The following is a 19,316-nucleotide window of genomic DNA, read 5'->3' as shown; positions in this document are numbered from 1 at the left end:
ACGTATTAAGCAAAAGACTCTGCACTGGTTGAAGCAAAGACAAATAACAGCTCAGGATATAATGACATTTCCCTGAGGAAGATGTTTTGTTTTTCTTCACAGAAAGAGTAAATGAATGAGGTTTTTAATTATCCAATTATGAATCATTAATTAATAAATGGAGATGCATTATTATTGGACATAATTATACAATATGCACATGGAAGGGTATTTAATTTTGTATTTCAAAGGACATTTGTATCTATTCATTGGAAAACAAGAACGCCCACAAGATGCTGCTTTTAGAAAGCGCACTCAAGCAGTGAAGTACATCTCACTGCAGTCTCTATGATTTTGGGAGCCTTTTTTCCTTTCCCTATTTTCATTTTTTTGTTTGTTTTGTTTTGATTTTCTTTTTAAAAGGTTTTAAGTCATACTTAATGATTTTTTTTTTTAATTTATACTAATCAATAACACTGTATCTTTTATTTCTTTACTTCACATCACATAATAAAGATGCTTCATGTTCATGGATTCTAAAAGCTTTCAAAATTAGAGTAATTTTCAGACAATAGGAACATACTTCAAAGAGATGAGGATGACTTCTTTTTAAACTGGAAAGAAAATATACATAAACTCTTCTAAAAATGAATGAAAATTGAAGTGAAGTCATAATAGGTTGATTTCTAACAACAACAGCAACCACAAAACCATTTACTTACTTTTCATTACAAATACGAGATTTTGTGAAAGGGAATCTTTATTTTTTTCTACTGCACCAGCAATTTCGTAAGTAACCTATAATAAAATATTGTGACATCATTAGTAATGATCGCAGCACCTATTAAAAATCTTACAGCAGTAGAAATTAAGTTGTGTTTTCTTCCACTTGACAGTTAAAGTCTGGCACCAGGTAGTGTCTTTCAATTCTTTCTTAACAACACCAACAATACTAACCAGAAGAACTGGTTGCTGAACATTGTGTGTCTCTGCAAGTATACAAAAATTTCATCAGACTGATTCTAAAACACTTCCACAATGCAAGACTCAATCACAAGTGTAACATATAGAAGACAGTGATGTAAATGTTACTTTCCCTGTAGTAATGATCAGTCCCAGACTACTGTGGTCTATTCACAGTGACCGTTAACAGACCACTCTTAGATCAATCTGAGTCCCAGCTCACACTCAAGACAAGCTCTTGCCATTTATATTGTCTTTGGAGGCAAATTCAGTCCACAGTATATTGAAAAATTCCATTTACCCATCGAACAACTATGCACATAAGGGTTTTGGATCACCTTAGCTGACTGATTTTATCATTTCAAGTGCTTTTCCATCTGTCATCTGAATGCAGATGAACTCTTAACACATATGGTGGGCACACCAAAGTGAGCAAAACCCAATGCTACAGCAAGAGTTCCTGAAGATACATACAAAATGATGAAATATGACCAAGTGTCTGTTTTAACTTTGAGCCTATCCAGGTTCCACTGTATAGAAAAGAAGCACTGAGACCAAAATGCAGTCACTGAGACTGAAACGTCAATTAAAATCCTTGCATCACCATTATCAGATTGCTTTGTCCTCATATTTCTAAATTTATGTTTATTTTGCATAGAATATCAATATTTTACAAAATAGAATGATTAAAATAAAACAACAAAACAGAATTTTCTTATCAACAATTTGTGATTATGGTTCACATCTTGGCTAGGATGGCAATCAATATTAAAGACAAACCTGGGGCACAACTTTAAAAAGGAACTGTGCTACTTATGTCCTGTTCTGAAAATCATTCTGTGTACAGATGATGGGATTTATCTCACCTTATGTAAGTGTGGGTGCCTACATCTCAGTCAGTCACACATGACTTCTGTATACATGCAGGAAAAATATATTCCTGACTCATCTGCCCTATTTTTCAATAGGATGCATTCCATCCTAGCAAGTGCTTATTTGCCATCCACCAACTATGCGTGTAGATTAGATGGCCAGTTCTGATATGTAAGTCTCCAGCTGCAGCAAAGGGCATTTTGTTAGATGAATCTTGACACAGAGACACTAATGGTCACAATCTTTAACTGACCTAAACTTCAACACCTAACCATGATACCCAACCTTTATCTGACTGTTTTGTGGAATGGGAGCAAGGATTGGACTCTCTAGACTTCAGGCTCAGCATCAAGTGAGAGTTATGTGACTGAATTCACCGGTTCCTCGAACAGGAAATGCCCTAGAACTAGTGAACAGAAAATATGTATCTAATTCAACCCAGAATTTTAATCACCTAAATTGGCATTGCAGAAAGATGTCTAGTTCCACCCAGAAGTGCAGCCCACAAATCTTTCTTACAACCACTCTCTCAAGTAAATCAACTTTCTGGCATTTTTTTTTATACATGTATATAATTATTATTTATTTAATGTGGTTGACAATAGCAGGTGTGTTTACTACCATTATAGATGCTACTTTGCAGAAAACAAGATAGAAACATTCTATTTACATGAGTGATTCAAGACAATCAAGACACAAAATCTTAGAGCTTCTTCAAAGCTTGCTACCTTTCTGAGAAGAAAAATCAGCCCAAGTGGCAGATACATGCACACTTTGCCATACATAGTAGATTTTCCTATCTCTTCACTGCATTTCCCTCCTCTGACTGAGGTGGAAATTTACCTTTATTACCTCCCAAAGCAGTTTTGCTAGCTTGAGAAAAACTGTTTCTTCTCTTTATGTTGAGGCATGGAACAACAATAATTACATCGCTAAGATTTTTATGGATATTCTGTTAATCTAGAACTCTTGCTGTATGTACCCATAGCTTTAATTTAGGAAAGGAAGCTGTTTTCCCTCTTCTCCTCCAAACTCTAATATCATCCCTATCCTCCACCTTGGTCTACATATTTGCATCCCCCCAGGTTAAGCCAGAAGCTAAACCAGTGCTTCCTGTTTCTCAGATGAAAGCTCTCACAACCTCACAACTAGACCACTACATGAAGGGTAACCACTTACATGAAGGGTAACTTTCCGAATGAAAGGGAGATTTTGCAGAAAGCTCATTTCTACAAAATGGATAGCCATTTGTTGGTTTTTTTTTGTTGTTTGTTTGTTTGTTTTTTGGTGGGGACAACAGACAAACAGCTAATTATTTTGCAAGCTTTAGATATAAACAGCTCTAGCTTGCATAGTAGTAGAATCCAAAGGGAATTTAAAAATCAACAAGAAAAAAAAAATAGACTGTAGTACTATCTCTGGGATTGGGCAGAAACTTCATGGGAAATTCTTAGAACACACTTTTTGTTTGTTTGTTTGTTTGACCTTGGGACCACGTTTTTATCTAAAACCTGTTTTAAGTTTCTTATTGAATCTATATCCTAAGCTCCTTAGGTATTTGGGTAAATTTTATCCTTGTATATTTAATAAAGCTGTAAATATATAATAAAGATTAGTAATACTAATCAGTTCATTAATTTTCTTTTCCATTGGGTCATTTGACAATTACGTGATGCTATCTTACTCATGAAAAATATTATATGTCTTGGATGTGTATAATCTGTTGTACTTAGTAATTATCAAATGACGTAATTAGTATGGCATCTAACATAGAAAAGGTGTAACAATAGAATTATGTTTGTTTCCATGATGGATGTACTCTTATATAATTTTTAACTGTGTCTCTTAAGAGTACACAGTATAGCTAGTAAGCTATTAGAATAATTTAAGCATACTTAAATGCTTAAGAAGTTTTCAGTGTACTTAAAGTACATGTTCTAACATACTGATCCATAAAAGATAATTAACAGGTCTTACTTAACAAATTCATAATAACAGTTCCTAATTGAATATCTTAGGCTTTGACTAAATTGGAAGAAGAGAGTTACTATTGATGGGACAAGTAGGTAAGTATAGCAGTGGGAGATTATGATAAGTGTACCCTCAGTAAGTTTGCAGATGACACCAAGTTAGGAGGAAGTATCGACCTGCTGGAGGGTAGGAAGGCCCTGCAGAGGGACTTGGACAGGATGGGTTGATGGGCAGAGGCCAGTGGGATGAGATTCAACATGGCTAAGCGCCAGGTCCTGCACTTTGGCCACAACAACCCCATACAATGCTACAGGCTTGGGGCAGAGTGGCTCGAAAGCTGTGCAGAGGAAAAGGATCTGGGGGTGTTGGTCGATGCTCACCTCAACATGAGCTGGAAGTGTGCCCAGGTGGCCAAGAAGGCCAACAGCATCCTGGCTTGTATCAGGGATAGTATAGCCAACAGGACCAGGGAGGTGACTGCCCCATGTACTCTGCTCTGGTGAGGCTGCACCTCGAGTACCATGTTAGCTTTGAGCTCCTCACTACAAGAAGGACATTGAGGCCCTGGAGAATGTGCAGTCCCTGGAGAATGGCCAGTGAAGCTAGTGAAGGGCCAGGAACACAAGTCCTGTGAGGAGTGGCTGAGGGAACTGAGGTTGTTTAGAGGAGGCTCAGGGGAGATCTTATTGCTCTCTACAGCTACCTGAAAGGAAAGTGTAGGGCTGGCCTCTTCTCACAGGTAACTAGTGATAGGACTAGAGGGAATGGCCTCAAGTTTACAAGAAGAAGTTTAGGTTAGAAATGAGGAGACATTCTCAGAAAGGCATTGGGACGGGTTGCCCAGGGAAGTGGTGGAGTCAACATCCTTGGGGGTGTTCAAGGAAAGGCTGGACCTGGTGCTTGGGGACATGGTTTAGTGGGTGATAGTAGTAGTAGGGTAATGGTTGGACCAGATGATCTTTAAGGTCTCTTCCAACCTTAATGATTCTATGATTCTATGAAAATGCCTACACTGAAACAGGAAGAAGTTTCAGTACTGGTACTGGTACAATACATTATCAACTTCTAGAACTATATTCATAAGACATCTCTCATCACATAAAATACATAAAAGTTAACAGGATTCCCTTTATTGCTAACTCTCTAACACTTTTCCCATAGTAAATTGGTAAATTAATTCACTGCCTAAAGACATGAAAAGTGGCTCAATGAAATGGCACTCAAGGGTCTCATATTTACTGTCAGTTTCACAAAAGAGAAAAAGAAAGAAGTCTTCTCCAAATTGTCTGTTTTGTTAATTTAATCATGTCCCCATCAGAGATGCCAACTTTGCCTAAAGCACATGCAGTTCCCCCACTTTTTTTTCATTGGGTTTCTAAAGTAAACTGACCAGAACTCTGCACTGATTGGCACTTGAGCACCATGTATAGTTATTCTGAGGAGAAAAGTCTCATACAAATTTTATGTGGTTAAGACAGGAAATGTACAGTAGCTTAGCTCATGGTTCTGGTATTATAAAACATACCCCTTATTCTCACTTCCATTTATTGTAGCTGTTTGTCTTGTTCTGCACCATGAACATTTAGGGGTAGACGGTATGTAAACCTACATGTCTGTGTTAACCAAGGGTAACACGGTAGTAGTAGTATCTTTAGATACTACCTGTACCAGTTGTTTTTATTAAAAAATGGTGCAGAGTTCCACAGTGCATTTGAATTCAGTAAAACATTTAAACAAGAAAGGGATTGAATTTACTTCCCATAAGTTCAGAAGGGAGGAGAGCTTAACCTAAACATACTAGTAGTGGGGCAGGCCAAATGTGCATTTAGCCCTGGGCATTTAGGGGAAAATATTGAGTAATGCTTCCACTTTGCCTCCCACCAGTTCCCCTCTCATCTTCCAGGGCTCTGCCCATTAGGGAGCTCTGGATCTGCAGGCTGTATCTCATCTTTGTGGTTAATATCTCTTGACAGATGTTTCCTCTGTGAGTCTCTGTTTCCAGAGCTCATTAACATTTTCGGCATCCATAATACTCCATGGCAAGGAGTTTCACTAGTTACTTGCTATGCGAAAAAAATATTTCATTCTGTTTGTGTCAGATCTGTTCTCTGGTCATTTAAATCGGTACACCTGGCTTTAATGTCATGAAAACATGTAGATAAGAATAAGAGGAAAAAAACAACACCCAGAAGACAGAAAGCTTGCACTCCAAAGGTGCACAGAGAACTGCATGGCCCTCTTACCTTCTTACATACTCTCATTTCTTCAAATCATTAATTATCCTCATGACATTCGATTTTACATCTTCTCTCAGAAATCTGACTTCTGACCTGAAGTATCCCCCTTTGTATCACCTGATTTTAGTAAGGGACTTTATCTAAGTTTACTCGATTTCCCTGAATACTTTATCAACAGAACCCCTTTCCACATACTTTTAATCAATTCCTTCAAATAATTTTTGTTTTCATATCCTGTGGTATGACAAAAGTACTCATGGTTAATTGGAAGATTAAAAAAGCCAAGAAAATGCCACCTGGAATGTTATGTTTGGTTGATTGCATTTATAGTTAAAACCAAAAATGTTACTATTTTCATAACATAGTAATAATATTAATAATTTAAAATGTAACTCAGAAACTGTTAAGCAATGAGCTAATTAAATACCTTTAAAACAGTCTGTAAAGTCTTACTCTCAGAAAACACTCAGAAATAGTGGAATATTAAAGCCAGAAGATATTTAGAAACAAATGAGAGCGGTGGTAGTGATGATCTATTATTTTTTCCCTGAGGAGAGCCTGAAGGAAAGCCAAAGAAGGAAAGAAAAGAAGGGTAGCAAAGAAAGGGAAAGGGAAAGGGAAAGGGAAAGGGAAAGGGAAAGGGAAAGGGAAAGGGAAAGGGAAAGGGAAAGGGAAAGGGAAAGGGAAAGGGAAAGGGAAAGGGAAAGGGAAAGGGAAAGGGAAAGGGAAAGGGAAAGGGAAAGGGAAAGGGAAAGGGAAAGGGAAAGGGAAAGGGAAAGGGAAAAAAAGTACAACTACCTTGTCTGTGTGAAAAAAGAGAATCTTTGTCAAATAACCTTTATAGGCTTTGGTATAACTTAGACTAGACTGATTTGATTGTTATGTCTGGGGATTCAGCCTGGGGAAAAAATAGAGAAAATGAAAGCTTCCTTATTGATTAATCCATCTCCTTTTGTCTTTTGATTTAGAGGTTCAGTTTCACAGTCTGCCTGGGATACATGAGGCATTTCAGAGATGACTGCACTGGTGAAGGTGAGCTGACAGCTGAGAGGTATTTTTGAAATGTGCATAGCTGAGAAATGGCACAGACATTGATCTGCACTTAAAGGACATTATGTGCACTGGTTTATAGAGCAAAGAAGTTGGTCTTTTGGTCTGAACAGTTTATTACAGTACTATAAGTCAAAAACAGTGGCAAAGCAAACATTGACAAGGGGCTTACCAGATTTGTTAATTCAAGTATAAATTTAAACTGCTCAAAGCTTAAAATATGACATGTTATTCAGGCTACTTGAACAAATGAGCATATAGCTCATTATCTCATATGTTAAATACTGCTACAAGATAAATCTGTGTCTCTTGACATTATGTTAAGCTAATATATTAGCTTATATATTTCTGGTTTACTTACTGGCATGTTAATTCTTTCACAAAATTAGGAAAAAATAAAACAACTTTGAATCCTAAGCAAAATTCCATGATGGAATGTTATTCTTCAAAAATCATGACTATCAGTAAGGCTGACAGTTCAGAGATGTAATTCATGTGAAGCCCTTACATTACGTGAGAGCGTACAATGTAAATATTAATGTTATTGACAAAAGTATATAGGGATTCGGTATTACACATTCTTAGTACAGTTTCAGCTGATGGTTAGATGCATTGATCAACTGTACCCACAAAACACCTTATTTCCTCCAGACAAGCTAGCAGTGTGCACCATGGGCTCACCGTGCCTCTCCTCTCACTGTGCTGCTAGGCAGATGGGCACTGCAAGAAGCAGCTGAGTATACCCACATTTACGCCAGGCTTCAGAAACAAAGCAGTACCCTAGACGAGCAGAATTTTTCCAGAAGAGATCAGACTGCCAACGTTCAAGGCAATGTGTAAAACAACTTTCAGATAAAGCCTTCCACTAGATTTTTTTTTAGTCTCACAAAACCTGAATCATTCTTTTCTACTTTCTGCCTGAACTGAACAGATAAGCTTTTTGTCTTATAGCAGTCAGATACCAAGACATCAAATGGCTCTTAGAAGAGACTCATAATACATCAAGGCATTGTAGGAGTCTGTTCAGCTGCAAAATTAAAACTGGGAGATAAAGTAAAATACTTGATATGATCAAGTACTAATATTCACAGTGGCCTTTGCTAAACCTGTGATCATGGAGTTAACAATTGTATCATACTACTGCAGAAGAATGAAGATCTAGTGTTGAACAAGCATAATAGTTAAATTCAAGAGAAATAAAGAAAAACAAATGTTTCCTTTCTTCCACAGGATGGTTCTGTCACATTTGTGTAATATGGAATTCATTCTCATCTTCCATTGAAAAATTTCACTCACACATTGACTTCTATGTGCAGCAGCTTACTTGTGCACAGTTTCCTCTTTTAGTCCACTTTCTCCATTCCAAAAGAGTCAAGAATATAATAAATAATAATAATAATAATGAAAAAGGTCTCTGAGAACAGTATCGTACACAGACATTTTGTTAAAGTATTGTTTCTCCAGAAAGTCAAGCAGGGATTCCAAATTCTTTTTTTTTTTTTTTTTCCTTCTGAATCTCTTCTCCCTGCATGCCTTCCTAGGTTCATTTTGACCTTGTGCATTTTTTATTTTTTATTTTTCATTTCTCGCCCCTTATCTCTTCTCTTTCTTAGTACTGCCTGTTCTGGAATAATCTGTAATCTGTATCTAATTATGCTTGGAATAGCAATATGGCATATGTAGTCCTAGGGAAGGCTACTGAGCACAAAACAAGGGAATGAGCGATACTTGACAATGCATGATTATAATCAGTCAGAAAGACTTAATAGTGGGAAAAAAAAGAAGACTATTTTCCTACAACAATAGTTACATAACATTAAGATAGGAACATGTTAAAGGTCCTTAAAACTGCATGGACACATTTGTGTCAGTTGTAATTCCCTCATAATATAAAGCTAGAAACACACTTTCATTCACAAAAGGCTGTCTGGCATCTCAATTAAAGATAAAACAGTATGTCTCTTCAGCAAGGCAGAATTTTCAATAGCTGCTTTTTGCAGTATAACTGCACTTCGAGTTGCTAAAATGGCAACTCTAACTGAGTAAACGTATCTGAACCCAGTTCTTTCTGGACTTAGAGCTACATACATAACCTATTGAAAAAAAGGAGCCCACACCAGGTCCAACATGAAACTTTTTTTGCAGTAGACAAGGTGGACTACCAGCTGTTTCACACTGACTGTGAACTACATTGCAGTTACAGCTTTTGTTACCTAGGGAAATCAGGCTGTCTGCCCTCACCTTCTGTTTAACATAAAGCCTGCATTCAGTGTTACTTTTTCTGTGAACACCAGCCTAGACACATTACCTGAATATAAATGATTAAGCCTAGAAGTGAAAATTTCATGTTCAATTACCTGTCACATTTTACTGGTAATTCTTCTGCCCTCTGGGTCTGATTCATCTTTCAGCTATACTCATGTAAATAATGACAAACTTTACCAAGTTAAAGGAGTTATAATCAGTGAAAAATTGTGGTAAGTGAGAATAAAATCAGCCCCCCTCCCCCCCCACATCGTTTTAAATTTGGAGATCTCTGAAGGTAACGATGCAGAGGAAGACTGCTTTCTACTTCTCTTGCTTTAGACTCATTTAATTGATATCAGACTATAAAAATAGCTATCAAAACCTGCCAAACTATACTGTCACTTTATATATGAAATTCTTATTTTCGAGTGCCAATAAAACCTGATGTATTTAAAAGTCTGATCTATTAACAATTTTCATTAAGTATAAATCACAAATGACTTCTATAAAGCAGATACTAAATGTAGTAATAGCACAATCTCAAGAATAGCCTCAGCAGTTAAAAAAAATGATAATAATTTAATATCTTTTTTTCTTTCAACCTATGAAGATACACTGGTCTGGGAAAATAATCCATTTGTGTAATAATTTAGTACAACAATGCTACCATCAGATTTTATGTAAATTCCTATCACAAATCCCTGGACATTTCCACTTATGATAGCTTGGTAACAGTTCAATGAATTATCGAAAATACAAGTGTCTTTAAAGATCTTGCTCAGTCCCTAATAAAGTAAGGGGAGTTAAGCAGTTGCACAGGAACTTTTCTGTTCTGGCAGGGGACATGAGCATTTTACTGCTATGCGGATGCAAAGAACAACCTTACAGTCTGGAATAATTCCTTGGCCAATGTAAACCAAAGGATCTCCATTGACTTCAAAAGAATGTGTGAATTTACATTACTTGGAGAGCCATCTATTTGTTCATACTTTTAGATCAAATGTCATTACTATTATTAGGAAAAGGTCAAGCCAAGAGTCTATGTAATAAAAAAAAATCTAAACAACTATGCAAGGATAAAACACACATTAATTAAAAGTGTACTCCTTACCACTCATGATTTAAGTTTCAGAACTGGGCACCTGAACCTTTGATCTGTACAAATGATCCTACTGAGTCCTTCAGAAAATAAAAGAAAATTTTTTCAACTTCAAGAAATTTGCTTATTGTTGTGATCATGATTTTAATACAGCTTCCTTGCTGCTGTTTCCATATCAGTCTTCTAGTGTGTGGAAGCTTTTTAGAGGTATTCTGATAAATTTGCATAATCACAACAGAAATCCATTGAAAAAAAACAAAACAAAACAAAACAAAAACCACCTTACCTAAGAACAACAACAGATAACAGATTTATAAAGGAATTTAGACATCTGGAGCCCACTGTCAGCAATTAACAATTAACTCAACCACTTTAAGTGCTAATAAATTTCAGAAAATCTTCACTGTGCCGTTATCTAACCCCCCACGTGCCCACATTTCTACACAAAAAAAAAGAAAAAAAAAAAAGTTCCAGTAGTAGAGGTATTCAAACCACTTACCTTTGGCAATTAATTTGGGCGTAAGTAGAAGGCTTCATGATGAAAGAAGAGCCTCCAGTGAGTTATTCAGAGTATTTAGGTTAAGAATTTAAGCACTGTCCAAACACTCTTAATCCTTTCCATAATGACCACAGTTCTAACATTGGGCAGGAGCAAATTTGTCTGCATCAGAATGCTGCCCAACACTTTCATCTACTTAATTTCTGATGTCAAATAAGAGCCACATAATAGACCTTTCTCCATACATATTGCTGCAAAGGACCCTAATCTGGTCAAAGAAGCCTAAACATGCTGAGCCTGTCTTCTCATTTGCTCTGGACAGTTCAGGAAACATAATGTTACCTTGAGATATGACAGAGACAGCAAATCTTTTTTTGGTGACTTGGAGGCAAGTCTTGAACTTGACTCCTAGGTGTGCACACTGCCAATAGTTGACTGAGCATTCAATAGCATAAATCTGTTGCACCTAAAATATTCATCATAGCAGAAAGTGTGTCATTCAGTGGAGTACCTTTAGCAACAAGGATTAGAGCGCTATTTCTTTTGTTCCTACCCTAACAAGCTCAAAGAGCTCCCTTCTGAATCTATACTGATATTTTAGCAGCACACCAGATAAACTCTCTGCATTTGCTACAAGGACAATCATGTGAAGAGAAGGTTGCTCTAACTACCTTTCACAGTAAAGAGCAGCAATGCTCTTATATTTGTGTTAGCATTGTAATATGCATTCTAATCAAAAGACTTATCATAGCTGCCCAGTTTCTTGCTCAATGACCTCATCTCTTCCATCTCTTGATCAGGTAAAGAGAGAAGCATCTAGGTGTCACTTGTCTGGTTAAGCTGAAGCACCTGCAGTTTCTACATGGCTTCCACAGAAGATTCTGATGTGTTGAGGTACAAGTCACAAACCACTAAATCATGAAAAACCCAGGCTTTGCCTGATACCGGGCTTCCCAAGACCTCAGGTTTAAAGTCCCCTGTTATGTAAAGTCATCAACCAATAACAAGTACATTTATATTTATAAACAACACAGTGCATATGATCACAGTGCTGTAGTTCCTTGGCAAAGTAGCTAAACAGCTGCCAGGCACAAAGCTTTTATGGGATTTCATCAGTGGAGAGATAGCTCATGGGATCACTGCTTAAGACTTGGGAAGTGTGAAAAGACACAGAACAATTTGTTCAGATGCAAGGACTGATTCCTGCAACTCTTCCACTTGATTTCGGTGGAAATTTTTGAAAAGAGAGAACTGAGAACCCCAGTTTATGTCCATACCTTCTATACTCATATGCTTATTTCATATACCTTACTTTGAACAGAGAAAAGTGGCAACATGTCACATTAATTACACAGGGGACAATCTGTCAGATTATAAAACAAACATATTTTTATCCATTTAAACACATAAGTATTTTGCTTGCTTTTAGCCGTGGTTCATTGTGGTAAGAATATGAAAATGAGGGAGTATTGGAAAGAAAAGGGTAAGAGGCCTATTTAACAAAACTGATCATGCTTTTCCTGTGAACATTGCAGAAGGGGAAATGCAAAACATTCATCCTGTTTTATGGCAAGATTTAAAGACACAGCATGTTCTGAGATTTAAAAAAAAAAAAAAAGGTACAAACATATTTTATGTATGATTGCCAACTTGCCAGAAAAAATGTAGTATTTTTTTTTTGACCAGATTCATGCTGGTATCCATGGTATCTATATATATGGCACAGGACCTACAAGGAACCTATCCTGTTCTGGAACAACTTCTGAAAGCTAAGTGACTGCCAACTAAAATGACATTAAACATTTATGCTGAGATATCTGAATCACCCCTCTTCTCCAAAAACAGCTTACAGAAAATACAATTTAGGATACAGAATTATGTAGACTGAATCCTGCCACAAAAGTCCTGATTAACATTTACCTATTCATAAGTTTTCCAAAAAAACACCACAGGGTACACACCAGCGATTCTATACATGTATTGCGTTGAGATACTAAGCTGTCATCTCAAAATTCATCATTGGAATGTGAACTGTTATTTGTAACCAGAATTTGGACACGCCACGCAGAATTTGTATTAACTGTGTGTTATCATTCAAACAACTTACCCTCCCAGCATAATGCATAATGGTGAAGGTTGCGCCCTGATCCTTTGGCGCAAGGTTGCCATTCCCATCTTTTGTGGAAGAATAAACTGTATTTGTGTCTGATGTATCCAGGTAGGACTGAATGCGTTTAGAAAGACTCTGTTCCATTGACCAGTTAGATTGGCTTTCTTCATCTAGCATTGACAAAAAACCTGATGGTTTCTGAAATAAAAAATAGATGTTTTGATTTTATGTAATTTCAGTTGTTCCTTGCAAAGTAATACAGCTGGTAATTTAATAAAGATAAACATATCACTTACTACAGAAAGAAAAGGAAAAAAACAGTATAAATGTTCCGGTAAGTCTCAATGTCTATGCATATCAGATAATTCAAAACTGATCATTATTGCTGATCTTCTAGGAAACCGATTGGGCTATGTCCTTCTTAGAAGTTTTACTCCAAAAACTTGCTCCAGGCATAAAAGATACCGCCAAGTTTACAACAGAGATTGATTGGTACTACAGCTGCAGTCAGGACATAACATGATACACAAATGCTACACATGAATCAGTATGGACAATGTCTTTCTGTTACATTTTCTTCAACCCTAGATCATTACAAATCTGTTAGCCCTCAAGCTGCAAGAGCAGACAACCCTCTCCATGGTTTCCTTAGTCCCATAACCTTCTCTTTAGATTAAAAAAAAAAACAGGAAATGTAAACAAAACTTCATATTAGTCTAACACACAGAGTACGTGATGTAAATATACATGATGTAAAGTGGATCTGAAAACTACCTGAAAGAAAAAATCCAAGGCTGCAGTATGGTTTCCAGGAGAATATACTGTTTCCATGGTAACTCCCTCTTGTACACATTCTGCTTGCTCTTGTAGGAAAAGTACTTCATTGATATACTGGTGTATCTTCTCATTGGTCATATTGACACACAGCTATTGCAAAATGAAGAAAAAAATAGTATTAGAAGTTTACTGGATAATTCATCAGTATAGGGTTTACTGCACCTCTAATAATGAATTTGATGAAATGTCAATCCACAACGTGTTCTCTCTCTCTCAACCACATATTAGGGACCCTAGGGAAATTTACATTTTAATAGCTATTAGTATTAAATTGGGAATAAACACTTTTCTGTCTGCATAATTGTGAATTCTACATAAGAATTATCAAATACCAGCATTATGAAACAGTGCAAATTTACTCTAATTCCATTGACTAAAGTGGTGTAACTCTAAATATATGTTGTGCACTCAATATTCTTCTGCAGTTTATATTCAGGATGACTACACAGATGCAATGTGCTTTAAAAAAACAAGCAAACTGCATATTTGGTTAAGATCCTGATTTTGTAGTTAGTTTAGTATTAACAAATAATGTTCAAATTCTGTTTCCATTTATACAATCACTGATGTCTAAAACAGTTTCTGAAAAACTCACTGTGTTTTGCCCAAATATATCATATAAAACAACTAGGAATATTTTACTAAATGCCCCTCTCCATTTTATTGATATTCTAAAGGAAAGTTGGCACGAAAATGGTCTTCCATAGAAAAGTTCAAAGTCTGCAGAGATAAATAATATAAAAACCTCTCATATATTTTCTTTGATTGCCTTTTAAGACTTGTAGTGCCACTTTTGTAAAATAAATAGTTTAATAGGAATCTGGTTTTCAATTAAAAACAGGTGAGGGTTGTATCAGCTTATTCCTGGACCTTTCGTATTTTATTCAAAGTTCACAATCTTCGAAGAAAGTAAACATTTAATAACTTTGCTGAATAAATCTTGAACTGTTTTATTTACATTAAAATGGTAATTTTAGTGAGATATTCTAAAATCTCTTCCAATGCTATACTATCACTAAGTAATTAAGAAAACAGAAACTCTTAGAGGGTTGGAAGAACCCTTTATATGAGGAATCATGCAAGGAATAACTGGACAAAGTCTCTTTTCACATTAAACTAGTCACATATTTGTTTTGGCGATAAACTATATCTTCCATGAATAAAGTGTATAAAAGCAATTCCACCAGCAAGTCATATTAAAAAATATGAGATATTTAGATCAACCATAAAAGTACATGGTTTAACATTCAGGTAACGGAAACGAACCCAAGTAATGTGTAATAGCTGCCTGAATTTTCCATTAACACCTCACGCTAGTATAGTCAACTTGCACTTGCTCTACAATGAAGTAGGCTAGTGTGAATAACAACAAGAAATAAAAGAAAAACCAGATTTTATAACCAAATGTCTGTTACTAATTGTCCTTACCAATGTATGAAAGTGCAGACAAAATGGAGCCTCAAATAATACCAGTATTTTTTAAAAGAGGGATTTATAAAAATTCAGTTATCTCGTTTTGTTAACACTGAAAATATAAAATTCACTTATACTATTTAATTTTTTTATTGAAAGAGCTTTTTAACTTTGATGCAGGCAAATTTAACTTTGAGGCATGACTTTTTTGCTGAACATTTTCCAAACAAATTCTAATTCCAAAATCTTTTCAGAAGCTGTTTAACATTATTTTAGAAGGCAGATATAACATTGCACACTTATACCACACAGGATATGTAAAGCCTCAACTTGACACATGCTTTTTTTTTGCTATACACATGCTATATTTGAAAATTTTACTTTTTATCATTTGCAGTTATCCTAAAACACACAAAAACAATTGACGTGCTGACTGTGCAGCAAAATTATTAAACTAAACGAATTCAGCTGGAGAGTAAGAATGTCTTAGTCAAATCTTAAAAAGATCTGATAAATAATATTGGTTTCAACTGCCAGTAGTGAAAGGTGTATTATTTTGTTAAACATTCACACATAACATGTTGGGCTGGTAAAACAAAAAAAATATTCTAAGTTTTACAAATTGGTATATTATAGTGTACATTGATGTGCTTTTTGGTAACAAGCAATGCCGTCATTCAGATAAGCAGGCTGGTCATAATGACAATAATATGCTGCAAACCAGACTAGAAAGCAAGCTCAAGTTATTATACAAACTGCAAGCTGCTTTGAAGCTGCTCTTTCTAGCACTGGTTGTGAGCAGCAGCTCTGCAGAATGAGCATTGGAAGACCAGCTGAAAAGGGCTGCTGAAAAGCAAGACGCTCTGATTGCATCTTTCTCCATTTCAATGTTTTGTACAACCTGCTGAGAAAAGGTGATAAACAGAATGTTTGAAATTAAATGTTTGACACAGGTTGCCGTAATAATTAAAACAAATGAAATGTAGAAATCTGAAGAAAATGAACTAAGCTAGTTTTGCTAACCTATATTCTTTTGCTCTGTCATATGAAGTTTATATAAACAATGATGTTTTCTGTCCAAGGGTGATATATAAATATGAAAAGTTCAGAAAAACACATGCATTTAATTTCACCCATGCAAACGAGATGGAAATGTAGTAGTAATTAAAGAAAACAATTTTTAAACAAAAAATAAATGTTGTGGGAATACCTCTTAGCATTGTATATTTGCTTTTCTTTGCAGAGTTACTCAACATAACCCATAGTGCTTCTTGTCATTAAACATGGTTAAACTATTTGTCACAAGCCTCTTATTGGCTCCACTGTATGTCTCTTCTGTACGAAATCTTCCTTTCCACCTATCTTCCTTTCTAATCCTAACTCACTACCATATATAGGTGAAAATAAAAATACAATTTACATGTCAGTCTTCATTAAAAAGTACTCCTAGAATATCACTACAATACAACGAAAAAAGGCCAAGTTAAAGTATTTAAACAAACTGAACTTGAAGTAGCATCCAAACTGTAGTATTCAGAAAAAATATGTATAGTGCCATTTAGTAAAACGTAGGTATTCATCACATTATACAATATTAGTTTGACCTCTCTTTCTCTACTGCATTTGACCAGTTAGTAATATTAAGTATATTCAAAATTCAAATTTAGGTAGGAGACCAAAACTGTACTGTATCCCAAAGACAGAAAACTACCTATCACTAATGAAAATTTCCTGTTTCCTTGCTCCTCAGTGTATAGAAAACACTATTTGAAAAAAGCATAGCAAAAAAAAAGGGGAGATTTGTGAAAAGAAAACTTGGTGACTATTAGACAGTGAGGTTGAGATGGATGTGATCACACTCTGCAAAACTCATTTACTTCCTTAGGTCATGGAGAAGAATTAGCTCTTCCAAGGGATGTGTATTCGGAGCACTGAGTAAAGCTTACACCTTTCAAATCAATCTATCTATCAGGGCAAATCACAGAATCACAGAATTTCTAGGTTGGAAGAGACCTCAAGATCATCGAGTCCAAATGTTATAGGCCAAGATGATAGAGCTACAATGCCAAGTTTAATTTGTAAGGATGTGCTCTATCTTTTCTCAAAAACATGATTCTGAGATAATGGAAGGCAAAATAATCTTCTATTTACTGAGTCCGGATTCCAAAAATGTTTTTAAACCTAAGGTAGGTAATCACTCATTCCTCAGAAGTATCTTGATGACTGTTCCCCTTTGCATCTGCTACCCTGGTGAAAAAAACCAGTGGGGTCCCTCAAGGCTCCATTTTAGGGCCGGTACTTTTCAATATTTTTATAAACGATCTGGATGTAGGAATAGAAGGCATTTTGAGCAAGTTTGCTGATGACACCAAACTTGGAGGAGTTGTGGACTCGAATGAGGGAGGAAAGGCCTTGCAGAGGGATCTGGATAGGTTGGAGAGCTGGGCGATCGCCAACCGCATGAAGTTCAATAAGAGCAAGTGCCGGGTCCTGCACCTGGGACGGGGAAACCCTGGCTGCACGTACAGACTGGGCGATGAGACGCTGGAGAGCAGCCTAGAAGAGAGGGATCTGGGGGTCGTGGTAGACAACAAGTTGAATATGAGCCAGCAGTGTGCCCTGGCAGCCAGGAGGGCCAACCGTGTCCTGGGGTGCATCAAGCACGGCATCGCTAGTAGGTCAAGGGAGGTGATTGTCCCGCTCTACTCTGCGCTGGTGCGGCCTCACCTCGAGTACTGTGTGCAGTTCTGGGCACCACAGTATAAAAAGGACATGAAACTGTTGGAGAGTGTCCAGAGGAGGGCTACGAAGATGGTGAAAGGCCTGGAGGGGAAGACGTACGAGGAACGGCTGAGGGCACTGGGCCTGTTCAGCCTGGAGAAGAGGAGGCTGAGGGGAGACCTCATCGCAGTCTACAACTTCCTCGTAAGGGGGTGTCGAGAGGCAGGAGACCTTTTCTCCATTAACACCAGCGACAGGACCCGCGGGAATGGAGTTAAGCTGAGGCAGGGGAAGTTTAGGCTGGACATCAGGAAGGAGTTCTTCACAGAGAGAGTGGTTGCACACTGGAACAGGCTCCCCAGGGAAGTGGTCACTGCACCGAGCCTGACTGAATTTAAGAAGAGATTGGACTGTGCACTTAGTCACATGGTCTGAACTTGGGTAGACCTGTGCGCTGTCAAGAGTTGGACTTGATGATCCTTAAGGGTCCCTTCCAACTCAGGATATTCTATGATTCTATGATTCTATGAAATAAAAAGATCATCTCTTTTCCCTTTTAGTACTGTGTGTGACAGTTACTAGACTCCCACATCTTTTATGTAGAGTACCAATCAGAGTATTTTTAATGCATTAATAACAACACTATAAACCGTTATATTTCTTCCTTTGCCTTTTAGGGGCAATGGGATTTAATACAGACTTCCTGTTTTCTGCGTAGCTTCAACACAAATTCAAATGTAGTCCTTCTGCCTCTCTGTCAGAAGAATTTTATTTCACTGGGACTTCATGTTGTCCTGGGGTCAGTTGCTATTATATGTTCCTCAAACAAATTAAAACAGAACAGAATGCTATGCTGAAATTCTGTTGTGGGTAGCTGTCACCTGGAAATCCAACAAGGAAGGGTCTACAAAGCCCTTTCATAAAGGATACGATTTCAATGCAAAGTGGAGTATCCATCCACTTGACTATGAACACATCAGAATGTTAAATGAACAAGGAAACAAACATAGTAGCAGGTTTTTCCTTGAAGGAATTTGGAATTAGAGATATTGAAATAGTTCCAAGTGACTTTTTCACTCTTACTGCTGGCCAGCAATACTGTAGGATATAAAGGGGTGGGTGCTGCTGTAAAAAAGAAGATACCGGTTAATAAAAGTCCTTGTGCAGCATCTCACCAATCACAAAATGAATCTGGCTGGGAATCTAAATTTTAGATTTTATTTTCAGACACAAAGCATTTACTGTAAAGGATTAAAGAAAAAAAAAAAAAAAAGTATTTTAATGTCAGGTACATGGTGAGCATTTTGATGTAGCCAG

At 36.7% G+C, this 19,316-nt stretch overlaps 1 protein-coding gene across 4 annotated transcripts in view; it reads right to left on the bottom strand.

The window, feature by feature from the left end:
- MYO16 (myosin XVI) overlaps window positions 1-19,316 on the bottom strand; it is a 378,556-nt gene that overhangs the window by 95,235 nt on the left and 264,005 nt on the right. For all 4 annotated transcript variants that reach the window (XM_027444352.3, XM_072031861.1, XM_027444351.3 and 1 more), the window contains 3 exons: window positions 13,803-13,955; window positions 13,026-13,226; window positions 702-777 (listed from right to left, as the gene is read on the bottom strand). In XM_027444352.3, the coding sequence (XP_027300153.2) occupies window positions 702-777; window positions 13,026-13,226; window positions 13,803-13,955 (430 nt within the window). The remainder of the gene's footprint in view (window positions 1-701; window positions 778-13,025; window positions 13,227-13,802; window positions 13,956-19,316) is intronic.

This window comes from Anas platyrhynchos, chromosome 1, assembly GCF_047663525.1.
Source record: "Anas platyrhynchos isolate ZD024472 breed Pekin duck chromosome 1, IASCAAS_PekinDuck_T2T, whole genome shotgun sequence".
Taxonomy (NCBI): Eukaryota; Metazoa; Chordata; class Aves; order Anseriformes; family Anatidae; genus Anas; species Anas platyrhynchos.
Note: the sequence above shows the minus strand (reverse complement) of the source record. Positions and strands in the feature narration are given on the sequence as shown.